General features: G+C 42.3%; 1 protein-coding gene across 1 annotated transcript in view; it reads left to right on the top strand.

Moving 5' to 3' along the window:
- Positions 1–15,101, top strand: part of CABLES1 (Cdk5 and Abl enzyme substrate 1) — a 368,783-nt gene that overhangs the window by 228,782 nt on the left and 124,900 nt on the right. The window contains exon 5 of the mRNA XM_085605768.1: positions 9,309–9,414. Coding sequence (XP_085461894.1) covers positions 9,309–9,414 — 106 coding nt within the window. The remainder of the gene's footprint in view (positions 1–9,308; positions 9,415–15,101) is intronic.

Genomic DNA, 15,101 nt, shown 5'->3' with positions numbered 1-15,101 from the left:
TGATACTATACTTTTATTTTTGACAGTAAAACAATTTGTGCTTGCTTTGATTAATCAAGACCGATTTTTAAAAAGTGTAAAAGAGTTTTCAGAATCTCCCATGCTTGTCTGCAGTCTGAACCTGAGCCCCCTTGTGCTACCTTATACTTCTGTTTGACTTTACATTCCTATAGATGATTTTGAGAGAGTGTCTTAGCCCAGCTATGTGACACTTGATTTCAGATAACTTGTAATTCTCTAAGGCAGGATTTTGCCTGTTGGTGTTGATTAGGCCCATACTTATGTGATGGCTAATGTCTACAGGAAGATCGAGCCCAAGTGGTGTGCTGGCAGTTAGTTGGTGTTCTCAGCATTGCATGTGGCACAGGAAGTTTCCATAGCTGACGAGTCTTTGCACAAATTAGATGCCTAATTGAGTGGCGGTGAGTGTTCTGGAAAGAGCAGACCTGATGTGTTGGCATTGATGGGACTCATTCAGTTTTGTTTATAACTCTTGCTGATGTGTGCAATGAGCAGCACTAGGGTGAATGTGGCAAGACTGAGTGTTCTGCAATTCATTTGTGGTACTGTAGTTGCCATAGTAACTTTGATTTGAGTGACTTAATTTTTATTTTGAATGTCAAACAGTCTTTGAAAGATATCATTTTTTCCCTTGCTTGGACCAGAACTAATGTTCTATTACCATAAATGCAGGTTTCAATTTTTTTAGGGTATCCGAGGTGAGCAAAACATCACTTTATTCTTTCATCAAATGTTCACGGTCATCCTTGCGGAGAACTATTTCTGATAAGTTAGATGCCTCGCCTTCAGGGAAGTTGGGCTTTGGTTATGCCGGTGTGTACATCTATGAGCGGTGGGTCTTGAAATGGTTTTTCTGCAGTGCTTTTAAACACTTCCTTTACAGCTGTGATGCGGTGATTTAAGAATAGATGATGGAGAAGATACCTGTGCTTGTGTCAGCTCTACTCTGGTTATTCTGTGGGAAGTCTACATGGTGGTGATGCTCCAGCACCCATACCTAAGGCTGGGCCTGAATGGGCTGTGGGGCGAGGAGCTTGTGGGCATCTAAATCCATTGCTTCATATGCGCCACATCTCATAAAGTGGGGAGAAATGGTAAATATGAAGCCACAGAAGTCTTTTGAAAGGTTGGCTTAAAGCCAACCTTTCAAAAGACTACTGTGAATGCTATTTATAGGATATTGAGATCTAGATGCTGACAGATTTTTATTTTTGTACATTGGTATAGAACAACGGGGTCTGATTGAATTGGTGAATATGTTTTGTATGCTTGTGAGAGTGTGATCCAGGCATTTTATCCCTTCTAAAATTCTTGTTAGTTCCCCACTAAAATTCTTATTCTCTCTCATTATTAGGACACACAGCTTGTTATCATTTGATATCTGTGATTAAAACACAAGGTTACCAGGTTAAGGTAGGGACTTCTAGTGAACAAAGGGGAGCTTACTTTGTTTGGTAGTCAAAAACCCCAATTTCTTTGAATTTAGAGGGTTTGCTCTTTTGTATTTTGTTTATTAACCTTGATTTTGAGCATTCGTTTGACCTGTGTTTGGTCAGCAATTTACCTATTTTTGAGAGTCTGTGTGGCGGGTTGGTTGCTGTACACAAAATATTTTTGAAAACAAAAATGCTGTATGAAGCTTTTTCCATAAACACGTTGACTCTAGCCAAGTAATTTACAGAATTCAAGATACTTTAGAAAAAAAAACACATGGCATTCTGGAGCCAGGGCCCAAAGTACGTCAAAAACATGTTCCTTGCTACATTCCCACTTTAAACCTTTTTTTTCTTCCCTAAACCGTCGTCTTTCACCTCCAGAGTGTCATGAGTTCCCTATAGGGCCCGCTGTAGTTCTCCCCTATGTTAGCCTAGCTGTTGGTTGTAACACTTTTGCTAGCCACACGTTACGAAGTAACACTTTTGTTTTTGTTCCGCATTATTATTTTAGAAATAGGCTGCAAATGTTTTTTTGTTATTTCGCTCTTCTGCTGGGATTCAGTCTGAACATTTCGAACAAGGTCAAACAACACTGTGTCCTGTTCTTCTCTGTGGTCGGTCACTAACACATGGACATAACAAAGAGACTCAGCTGCTGTTTTCTAGCATGGCATTTTTTATCATATAAACTGAGACTTGCCTTTTGAAAATAGAGAGGAGAATTTCTTGGGCCTTGGGCCATCTGAGATACAGACCTGCTAACTGTGAATGCCAGGTATGGGGTCATGCTCTTATCCCAGAGATCTGTGATATATAATTGAGCTCACGTAGTGAGGCTAGGCTAAGGCAAATATATTATTCGCCGTGGTAGGGCTTTTCATTGTGAACAGTCTACTGATAATGTTAATCACTCTGCTTAGTTGCATATGTTTCCTAATTGCAGCACAGTTTGTACATGATAGAGTACGATAGTTTCAATGAATATTGTAAACTTTCCTTGTGTCTCTTGGTTGTTTATTATGGACATGCATGAGTTAGAGAAGGAAAGGTGATAATCTGTTACCACGGTTCCCTGAGGGGACTAGAGTGTTGTGTTCTGGAGTGCCAACTTAGCCTGTAACTCTGGGTAGGTTAGGAGGGCAGATAAGGCACTATGAGCTAGTCCTGATTTGGACACATATGTACTGATGTGGTACGGTGACTCAGTCCCTACATACTGATGTTCTGAGATCCCAGGCATAGTTCTGTTTCCAAACATACATAAATCGCCAGCCTCAGCCGGACTAAAGCTAAGTCCTTTTTCCAAAAGTGAAATAATTTCTATGGTGAGGGGTTTAGATGACAAATTCATTACCACCCCACTGTCCTTTGTGTCTAATCAGTCCCTCTTGTCCCCTGATCTTAGATTCATTTTGTATTCTTCTCGTGCCTGCTCTTTTACATCTGCAGGTTTTCTTGTTCGTTCCCCGTGCCTGGGTTGTGTTACGTTACCCTTCTTTATCCTCTGTATTTCTCTTATGAAAGAATTACCTGGTCCGATGTCACCCGATCGCTTTATTCTCTACCTCACTGTCACTAGTGAGAGGGGCACTAAGAGATGTAGAGCTAGATGAGGCAGATATGGTGTCAGGTTTGGTTGATTGACCCTTCTCTTGATCTTTGTGTGAGATCTGGTTATATTTTCTGGCAAAAGTAAAAATCCTGCCCTCCTTGTAATCTATCTCGTCCCTCTTTAACTTCCTGGCCTTCCTTTGTTTGATGTCTTCCTGGTGTTTGTGTAAGACATCTCTCAATATGGTATAATTTTTAGGTCTCGCCTGAGCCAGCGCATGCGCTGTCTCAAGCGAGACATTTAGTAAGCAGGTTTTGGAAGTGCTACCCAGAGGCAGCCGACCACCAGCTTGCTGTTACGCGCACAAGTGTGCACAGCCGCCAGCTTTCAGCGCCCGAGGTGCCATCTGGACCCTGATTACTTTCACTTTTGCCGCTTGCATGTTTGCCGTCGCGCGCGCACCCCTGCTTTCACTTTTGCCGTCTTGTTCTTTCTCGCTCCTCGATAGTTTCGAAACGTGGTTTGAACATCCCAGCAACCATCTTGAAATGTGTTAAAAATGTCAAAAAAGTAAGCTTACCCCGTCTCCTATTGCCTTATTTGACCCCATGCTGTGCACCCTCTGTGCTCAAAGACCGTGCTAAGGGAATTGCCCTCCCTCCATATGCACCCTTCACAAAACAAGAAGACTCGCTTTTACCTGTCTTCTAACTACCAAGCACTTGGGTCAGGTTCCTTATATAAAATTTACAAAAATTGTCATGAACTCTGGTGGGCGTTTACAACTTGTTTTATAGCAATCCACAATAATTTGTACTGGTTGCAACGAGGACTCTGTTACAGTTGCACGCGAAAACATTTGCTCACATGAAAACGAGCAATTTTTTACGACTACAAAACTACCTATTGTGAAATCTACATGTAGCTGTACACTCTTAAAACAAGCCTACTTCTGCTTGTGAACAAACGTACACTCCCAAATAGCTGTGTCAATTTGCTTCAATGTGGGTCTTCCATTCTACCTACGTCAAAGGCCATTACAATTACACATGCGACCTTGGGCAAATATGAATAGTACACTGATCAGGAGGGCACCTGGCCTCAGAGCTCTAGGCGCTTTAGGCTTCAGTACTCTCAAGCTACGTGGAGGACATCTGGTCTAACTCATCTCAATATAGCCTCTTGAACTAGCATCAGATCTAAACCCTACACTATTCCCACAGCAGAGAGGCCAATCAATTCAGAGAGTGAGCATCTAAATCGTGCTCACTCAGATCATTGACATACAACAAAAAAATCGTGTTCTATTCACTTTGGGGTAACCACATTAAATCATTAAAAAGCTCTCTTTAGCAAAATCCTCGCACGATTATGTCTCACACTGGGGGCAGTATTGGCGAATTATTAACCGTGCGTTGGGTCCTGAAATGCTTCCAGCCGCAATGCAAATTTGACTCTGTTGCTTAGGCAACACGCACAATGTGACCTCTCCGACGGCAGTGTAAAGTTTGCGTGTATGAAGTGACTATGTTTAATCACGCTTTCGTGGACACGATGTTCCACCTTCCAAATCTTTCTTTTGATATCTTAGGTTTAAAGAATCCGCACAAGATAAAAGCAGCTGAAATCTGAGATGGAGCGATAACACTCATTACTAACGATGACCATTCATCTACAATAACAGACCACACCCGCCATTTCCTTAATGCCATTTTGCAATTCTGATTGTTGTGGCTGTCCAAATAAACAAGCATTGGCATAGCCAATAGGTTCTTGCTTTTGGGACCTTATAAGTATTTAGTTTTGCAGCTCAATATCCTTGGTGTAACAACATCAACTGTTGCATGGCTAAACACTTATAAGGTACAAGGTTTAGCCATGCAACAGCTGACGTTGTTGCACCAAGGATAATGTGCTGCAAAACTAAATACTTATAAGGTACCAAAAGCGAGACCTATTGGCTTTGCCAATGCTTGTTGTCAGTGGCTTCCTGCAAACCCAGATCCCTGATCTCCCCTTCCAGAGTATTGATCTATGCCTGTAATTTTGATACCTTAAAATCGGCATTTTCAATTAAAATGCCCATTAGTGTATTAGAATTACCTGTCGATGCTTCTTCCCATTGTTTAAGGAGGTCCTCGTCTAGTTCATCTTATGTTAGGAAAATCTGGGCCCTTACGCCTCTCTGTATCCTGTTAAGCCTGAGGTACTGTTTTAGCATGACCCCATCCCAGTTTTGATCTTCTTGGATCCCTTTTTGATCTTCTGCAAATTCTTACAGTTAACAAAATAACAAATTTAAAATTCCAACAATTTTGCCATTGAAACCTTCACTCGGGTTTGTCACAATCTGGAGCAGCAAGACTTTGTTTTATTACATGTTGAATACTGTCACATTTTGTGGTTTTCTTCTCACACTGGAATTGTCATAGGATTTGTCTAAAACGCACTACTGGGGGATCTAAACTGTATACTCTCCAAATAGGATGTCACAGATGAAATCACATGAGGATATGCACCTATATTTGAACTTTGGTTTCTCCACTGTACGGTGAAAATTTCATCACAGTATGTTCTATTTTAACTTGTTTGGGTGTCATGATTCGTGACATTTTATTGTATGTTTCTCTAGTCCTGAGGAAGTCGAAGGGTACTCCTCTAAGACGAAACACGAGTTGGCTGGGTATTTCGGAATAAAAGAACAAGAAAACATCAACCCTGTGGACCACTTTCATAATCGTTATTCACCTTGTCTTTTGAAATTTCACAAGTTATAACTGTATACATTTTTGACAGTAAATAATATTGATGTATGCAGAGGATTGTATGTAAAATTGTGTTTTGACCCTAGGTTCTAGCTAGAGGGCTCCGGGGGTTTTCCCTCACCTTATGCACCGTTATAACTTGTGAAAAATTAAAACTTACGCACACTTAAGAGGTGCCATTTCCTCGCAGAGAAGAACACCCCTGCTTTAGTCTGCAGACATTTTTAGGTCGAGCCTGGGCAGCGCATGTGTTGCTCTGCGAGGCATGCTGTATTGAGATACGGCATAGAAGCTCCTGCCATTTCCCACCCATTTTTTCAATTGGCTCCTGTTACTGTCCTTGCAAAATCATTGCTTTTAATTTGTGAATAGGCTTAGTAGTCCCTCCTTGGGACCGCCTTGTCTGCATTTATAACCTCCCATACCAAGTGGACATTGTACAGGTGTTGGTTACAGTCTGCTTTATAAGTCGGTGAGCACTATTTTTTGGTGGGGTTGGCCAGCTCTGGCAATCTGTTGCCTCTCACTTGCACTTGCAGTCAATGCTGCACTTAATCTTTCCAGTGCCGTCCCCATACCACTACCTCCCATCCTCCCTGCTTTAGCATTCCTCATTTTGTTTCCCTTACATCGTCATGCAAACATTTAGCGTGGCACCGTTTAACGAGCGCCGCACTTTCTTTTTCTGGCAGCTTCGGCACTGCATCTCCCCCCATCCACAAAGCAAGGAAAGGGTGCAGTACCACTGGCTGTTACTAGGTGTACCAGTGGAGTTATAAACAGACCTCTATTAGCAACATAAAGCACTGCACCCACAGGGACAGCAAGTAACAGCCTGTGCTACTGTACCCTTTCTTTGCGAGTTTGGCCTTGTGGTTCGGCGATAGCTCACGTATTTAGAATAAAAAAAATTGAATACAATAAAAGATTTGCAGTGCAATTGCTCAAGCATTGCTTAAGGTTTGAGCTTTTGGAGTTGTATTATTATTAGCAATGCCAATTGCTCAAACCTTCAGCAATGCGAGACCTATTGCATTGCAAATGCTTGTTTCTTAGAGTCCTCTAGCAGCCATCAGATAGCTTTTCATTTGTAGTTATGGGATTTATTAATATTTAACTGTCTCTTGAATTATTGGCATGTATGAAGGGCTTGGCCGTTATTACATTTTGATCAGCAAAGCTCCTGCGGCTGTTTTGTGGTTACTCTGGTATTTTTGTTGTAGCCTTAATACATTTCTTTTTAAGGTAGCTCCCTATGTGCTTGAAGTGTGCCAGACATTGTAGCATCTGCCCATATTAGTGCTAAAAGCTTTGAGTTTTGCTCACGCATTTGTGAAGGTATGCCAAAATATTTTACTCTAACAATACAGTTGCAGTTAAGGTGCTGACCACCCGGATCAGGGGTACTCTGGTAAACAAAATCATGCAGGGCAAAAATGTTTATACCAGCCCCATATTGGTTGTGCTGGAAGTAGGGGTGCAGGTAGTCCTGCAGTGCCCCTAAAATAACCTAAATTAACGTATACGTTTGAGTAAGTTTACTACTTTTCATATTCACAAACTGCACTTTTGTAGTAACTTAAAACTTTTGTAGTATGTCCAGCACCACACATGGGCAACCACTGGTACTGCAACACCCATCCATAGAAAGTAATGGAGATAGGGACTTATTTCAAACGTGTATGTTAACTTGACACATGAAGCTAAGAATTTTGGTCACTGATTGCGGTGTCTTTCTAGATTCCCTTCATTTTAAATAATACAACTTGAACATTTTTTTACCTCTTATAACAAACAACTGTTTTCTGGTGCGGTTTCATTTAAATCTATTTCAACTTGAGTTGTAGTCCTTTTGAATTTCACCAAATGTATATTGTTTTGTTGCCATTCAAACCAATTGTATTTCTGAAGAAATATTATTATGGATATTATTATGGAAACATTTTTAAATCCTGCTTTCTATGTGCATATGCAAGTAATTAAACAAGTGACATTTTGTATAGATAAAAGTTCTACCATAAACAGTCTGATGTGACTGAACAGATCTATTGCTGTTTTAGGTGGTATGCTATAGTCAAACTACCTAGGGTTGGCAAGGTGGGGTAGCATCTGTTGTTTGAATCTGCTTCTTTTTTGTCTTCGATTAAATGGTTTATTGAGTTTTACAGGCGGAAAGAAAAGCTAAACTTAGAGTTGGCATTTTCCCTCCAGCAAAACTAACAAGTTAAGCTTAACATAAAAATACAGGTCAAAACTATTTAAGGAAATATTTCCAGATAGCCAACTATACCCTTCATTGTCTAGTTCAATAGTGTCACCGGGATTTATTCCCAGTGTAAATTAAAGTTCTAGCAAAAATTAACAAAATCTGGTGTAATATATGAGTAAATAAACAAAGATACAGTCTTCGAGTGACCAGTATTTATACATGATTATGCCTTACAAATATTTCGGTCTTGTCACACTGTGAGATTTGTCTTATGCGATTAACCCCTTCAGTGCCACGCCCTTTCCCCCTCCTGTGCCGGGCGTTGCACTAGTGGGTGGGGTTCATGACGAGATAGTCTCGTCATGGGCACAGCGCAACCGTGCTCCATGACGAGACTATCTCGTCATGGGCACTGAAGAGGTTAAGATTTGTGTAAAAAAAAAAAGTTTCATAAGCCTATCTTCTAGCGCACTCGTTAATGGTTTATTTACTATGTACTAAAATGCATGTATACAAATTTAACACTTGGTGTACATATCACAAGCATAGTTCTGACATTTCCGATCATCCAAAGAGCTTGTCAGTAACAACTAACTATTGGATTAGGTCTGCTAGATTTGCCCCAGAGCTCCCGCAGATCTTAGTGACTTGGGGCCTGATTTAGAGTTCGGCGGATGTGTTACTCCTTCACAGACATGACGTATATCCCATCTGCTGTATTACAGGTGCTCTTCTTCACAAACGTGATGGATATCCTGTCTGCCGTATTACAAGTGCCATTGAATATAGCGCACTTGTAATATGGCAGACAGGATATCCGTCACATTTGTAAAGGAGTAACCCGTTCACCAAATTGTAAATCAGGCCAGTAGTGTCCCTGTTGGAAAGCAGACACTCACAGTCCAAGCTCTTGTCCCCAAACTGGCACAAGACTCTGGCTTCCCCGCACTTTTATAATTTGCCACAAATTCACCCTTACCCATTTTACAACGCCTGACAATGTTTTGGCATTTCCAAATTGCTCACATGGGTTTGAGCTTTTCCAAACTGTTTTTACCTAACTCTACTTGATACCACTAATGAAGGATTTATAACAAAACCGCAATCTACTCTAATAAAGTTACAAAAGTTGCGTGATTGAGAGCCTTCTCCTCTGAGCTGCTTACCTATAGACCATGTTATAAACCTAATCACAATTCCAAAATAGTGCTGCAGTGTCGCTCTGATTTCTTAATTTAGTTTGTTGAGTTGGTCTTTGATGTCTATGCTTGTGCATTGATTTTCCTTATGCCAATGACCAGCGCTACTTTCCTTTTGTTCCCTAGGGATTTAAAGCTGGAAGGTGGGCGGCAGCGGCATTCTTCTGGAGGAGTAGGTGCCAAAGAATTAGTCATTGGGTTAGAAGGTGTAGAATTAGGAGCAAATGGCAAGGTAGGATTGTCTTGAAGGAAATACCGTATTTTCATTTGTCATAGAAATGTATCCATCAATAGCTGGTGCCGTTGATTAAGGATTAATAGAAACTGTATTTCTTGTTTTATGCTCTTTATGCAGGGTAATTTTTCCTGCAGAGAGCAGAAGACCTCCATCCTGTTTTTACCCCATGATGAACTAGAAATATCTTGTCCATTAGAATTGGCTCTTTACAGATCTTTGGAGCTGGATATTCTCTGAAATTGTGGATACAAATGTAAATAAGATATGTAGTGCTGTTTACTCACATCGCAAAATTTGGATCAAAAGTGGTTATAATCTACCATTTACCAAAACAATGACATTTTTAGATGAATGAAGTTATTTCTTTTCCTATTTTTCATAACATGTTATTGTGTGCTTTAAAACAACCATAACTTCATTTTAACATATATATATATATTACCTACTGGTGGTAGGAACGTTTCAATAGGAAGAGGGTTTTATTGACTTGATTGGACTATACCTTTGGCGTATTTTGACAAATCTTCACAAAATTTTGCCAAAAAAGAATGCCAGTGATTCTTGTTGTGCATGGAAAGTTTCCGGGTGATCTGTCTAGCGGGGGCCGAGGAAAAAAAGGGGGGAAGGGGTGTAAAAAAAAGTGTGTTTCCCATGGTAATTCTCATAGGAGCTTTGAACACGACTACAGTCTGAACCGCTGGACAGAATTACACCAAATGTGGAAGAAAGGTAGATTTGGTTACGCAGATCACACACTTTCAGTATTCCGGTGTAAATCCATTCAGTAGGTGTTGAGAAATTTAAGGGCAAAAAATAAGGATATCTGGGATTGCAACAACTTCGCAAATAATAACAAGCTTGTGCTGGAAAATGCAGAGCTATGATTGGCTCTTTCAGCCAGGAAGTGTTGGCAGCCATTTTGGGACTTGGCTTAAGCCAAGTCCCACAAAAGAAAAGAAAAGAGGGCAGGGTAGGAATACCCTTACCCCCAAGCGTTGGTCTTGGGGTTCTCCTGGAACCTCACCACAGCATAAAAGCATTTATAAAAACAAAATAAGAATTTGCCTCGCATTCGTGAAATTTACGAAGTTGTGGCAAAAAAGAATTTAAAAAAAAAGCGTAGGCTCCCGCGCTTGTTTAGATTATAGCTCCGGGGGGGGCCATGTCCCCGGGGTCATGCGGGTAGTAAAACAAAAAAAAAAGGAGGGGAATGTACAAGGCCCCCCTCCTAAAGCGTAATTATGCCCGAACACCACCATCTCCCCAGAGCTTATCTTTTAATAGCGGTGTGCTCAGAGACCACTCAGGGACCACCACCTCCCCGAGGGCCACATACAAAAAATAAATTGGGGGGCCATGTGGGCCGCCCAGCTCTGGGGGCCGCAAACTCTCCAGGGCAAAAATACACATTTAGGAGGGGGTCCATACGGACCCCCGGCCCCAGAGATCACCACTTCCCTGGGGCTTTCTATTACTTTTAAGGAGGGGGGCCACGAGGTCCCGGAACTGGGCTATTATTGGCCCCGGGTACCTCCCTAGGCAAGCCCTTCTAAATCAAAGGAGGGAGGCCACATGGCCCCCCTTCTGGAGCCAAATGAGGCCCTGGGGACCGCCATCCCCCAGGGCCAGTACCTGCTATGTCCTGGGGTGTGACCGCTCCCGCCAAATCATAGTAAACACTCGGCTTTCAGCAAGCAAGAGCTGACAGAAGGACCTTGGAAGTGGAGGTTTCATCTATTTTGCGGCAGGAAAAACAGGTGAAAGGATTGCTCTGGCAAACAATGTTCAGCAGCTACCCTTTCTGTCAGAGCAATGCTGGCTCCCACAGAGGTTCCCCCAGCAGTCCCCAACAAAGGTCACTGGGTGACTAGGGCACCCAGAATAAAAAGGCCAGGCTCCAGAGGATGGGGTCCTCAGGCCCATCGTAGGCCTGGGGAGGGGGCCACGCAGCCCCCCCCCATCTAAATGTGGCCTGGCTACTCACACACACTCCCGCTCACAGACCCACTCACTCACAGACCTACTTAGAGGCTCACGCACCCACTCACAGACCCACTCAGACTCATAGACCCACTCAGACACTTGCGCACCTAGTCACACACCCACTGAGACACTTGCGCACTCACTCACACACTCATTTTCAAGGTTACAGGTTACAGTTAGGAAATAGAATGTAAAAAACCTTAGAAGTTCACTAAAAAAACAAAGGTTACAGGGACATTATAGTTTGGAAATAGAATTTTAAAAACCTTAAAAAATCACTGAAAAAAGCCAAAGGTTACAGGGACGTTATAGTTAGGAAATAGAATTAAAAAAACATTAGAAATTCACTGAAAAAAACAAAGGTTACAAAGACGTTATAGTTGGACTCACATTTCACTCGTACAAAACCAATTAAATTCAGCAGCTATCGTTACCTGGGCTAATTAAAACATATTCTCCCCACAATGCACTGCTTATGACCTCACATATTAATCCCTTATGACATAGTCAGTGACATCACTCATGACCTCACTGATGGCATCTCAAATGACATCACTGATATAAATTGTTCCAAAACCGCTTGGGCTAGATTTTACATTCTAAAATTCTGGAAGAAAGCTGACCTCCTCTAGCTAACCCAGTGGATCCCATGTCACTAGGTGAGGTTGATACCTCAGAACCTTGGGTGTTAACTAGAAGAAATGATGCAGGCTCCGTCTGTGGCACCACAACATTCAGGAACAAAGCAAACTTAGCCTTGGTGTAGGCTTGAGGATGCTGAGCTTCCTGATGTATTACTTCCTGCCCAGCTCTGTATCTCCAGAGCAAACATAGTCCATTGAGCTATCCCGCGCTGTTCATTCACAGCAGCTGAGCTTTCTTCTTGTCCACGCTTAATTACTGAACAGGTTCGGGGAGGGAGAGGCCACTATCAAGGGTTCCCCGTCCAGGATCTCTCTTCATTGACTTCTCAGATGCAAAGCTCTTCCTTGGTTACAGAGACCAACGCTAAAAAAGTACTGGTGGAAGGACCCAGCAGATATCATTTCTGGGTGACCAGGCCGTGCCAGTGAAAATCACTGCTGCTTTCAGATCCTGGCAGGCTTTCCAGACAGAGGGGCTTGACCGCGGCATGATTATTGACCCATGAAGCATTGCAGACCTTCCGGGCATATTTCGGACTAGTTCAGGGGAAATGGCATTAGCCTAAGACAGGAGGCCTGATTGTTCAAGCATGCTGCTCTTGACAGGAAGAGGGGGGGCGAAGTAGTTTATCTGGGGGCAACTGGGACTACTTGAACGGCAGTGGGCTACCACCCTGACCTTCAGAGACAAATGACTTTTGGGAGCGGTTGGGAGATTGTGTACTGCATGCTATGAGGTCTGAGAAGGACTCTAAGAGGACTGATTCAAAACCAACCACCATTCTGTCAGTCCACACACACAGAGCTCATAGGACTCCACCACTCACTCTGTCAGACACTTGGGAAACTACACACTTGCAGCATGTGCTCAAATATGTAAACACCTTCGTACACATGACAGACATGTTGGACGATTTTTTTGTTGTTGCCTTTTTATAGTGACAACTCATCCCAAAGGGATTGGAGCGCTTTACATGAGCACCAGTTACATTACACAAATTCAAAAAGATTTTAAGGCAAAGGGAGATTAAGTGATTTGGCCAGAATCACAGGATGTTAAGCCAACTCCGAAACTGAACCTGGCTCCCCAGTTCCAAAGTCGGCATCTCATAACTCCACCTCCTAAAAATAAATAGACCCCTGTTGATGGAGACTGCCCAGACTTTACATGGAGGCAGGGCCAGACTAGAAACAGAAACCGGCGCTGGCATATTGCTCGGCTGGCCTCCTTGGTGGAGGGGGAGGGGGTGCGGCTGATCTGTTTGCCGGGGCCGGTTTTCCCGACTTTTTTACAGGGGGCTGAATTCCCAACTCTCGGTAACAAAAACGGCCCCTCAGGGGCCTAAAACCGGCCCCCACCCTGGCGGCCCACCGGGGAAACGCCCGGTGCCCGCTACAGCCAGTCCGGCCTTGCATGGAGGGGACTCGGAGGACGTCCCTCCATAGGATTCAGGTAAACAGACCTATACCCCGGACTATAGATATTGCTGCCATCCTCTGCCTGGATAGAGGGGGAAGAAGTCACCTTCGACTAGAGGGCTGCCCCCTCCATATCAATATTGCCGGAAAGGTAATCCGGAAAGGCAGCAGAGCATCACCAAGTTATGCAGAGGGTATTGGCGCTGACATTTATTCTTATTGTTATCGACTGGCTATCTGAATGCTATTTAATGTCATGTCTATTTTGGTCTTGGACTTTTTGTGACGGATTACAAGATTTTTGATGTAAGTACGTGAAACGAGATTGTCTGCCTTCTGAAGTAACTCACCTAGGACATTCTGTTTACCCGAACCCTTTGGTGGGGCAGGGGAAAGGGAGGAGAGCCATACGAGCATAATAATTTAGCGACTTCACGTTTCAAATTTAAAGAAAATTTAAATCTGACCAAGGAATTGAAAGGATTTACTGATGCTCTTGGGGGCACCCCATCCCATTGCAAGAAATGATTTGCTGTGATAAGACATTCGAATGCTATTCTGTGCTTACTTATCTTTTAGTATTATTTGCCCTTCGGAAATGTGTAAATAAAATGGCCTTGCTCCAGTTTAGGACAGCTAAATCTGGGAAAAACTAGGATGGTGAACTAAATTTCTTGTTTTATATTTTTGTAAAACGTTTTATTCATGTATAATTATATTTTGGTTAAAAACTAATGAACTAATTGAGCTGCTTACAGAGGTGAAAAGCCAATAATAGCTAAGCGTTTAGGTCCAACGTTTTTGAAAATTAACACATTTTTGGTGTTTATTGGTAAAATGACTGTTAACTCACTTGTACATTTTTTTGGTGTTTATTGGTAAAATGACTGTTCACTCACTTGTACATTTTTTTTATTCGAACGGATGGATAAGAATGTCATCTTCAACAAGTTGTGATCCTAAGATTGCAGTTAATAATGCACCAACAATTCCCAGCGTTTCATGGAGTGTACAGACTGTAGTTCATTGAAACCGTCCCAAGCTGTCACTTAAGACTGTGATCATATTTTAAAGGGGGTCCCTTGCAATTACGAAAAAGAATTTGACTTGATTCATGATTTACTGAGAGAAAATATTCTCTGTGAGAATTCACTGCTAGTGGCCCTTCTAGCAAGATAACGGATGTAATTCATGTGCATTCCAGTTGTATGTTACCATGACACATCTCACAAAATTATGTGAGTGACATCTAAATGGATGTGATGCGATTTGCAGTAGCAACATTATCCAAGAATGAGGGCACTTCAAGGTCACCATTGACTGAGGCGAACTGCCTGATTCCCCCTCCTGTCATTAACTTCAGAGGAGTGCCCCACCCACTTGTACATCATTGGTTAAATATTTTCTTCTGCTTAACCATTGTTTGTGCTCATCCTGGACGTCAGCTACGAATAGTCTGATATGATTTGTCACCTTCACAAGTGCCTGGTTGCCGATGGAGTAAAATAAATGTGTTAAAAAAGGAAGCACATTGGGATGAACAGGCAACTCGCCATAACCGTAATCACATTTTTCCTGAGGTCACCATACACCATACTGCATTTATTTGTATCCAGAACAAAGCCTGAAAATTCA

Source organism: Triturus cristatus, chromosome 5_1 (genome assembly GCF_964204655.1).
Source record: "Triturus cristatus chromosome 5_1, aTriCri1.1, whole genome shotgun sequence".
In the NCBI taxonomy this organism is placed as follows: Eukaryota; Metazoa; Chordata; class Amphibia; order Caudata; family Salamandridae; genus Triturus; species Triturus cristatus.
Note: the sequence above shows the minus strand (reverse complement) of the source record. Positions and strands in the feature narration are given on the sequence as shown.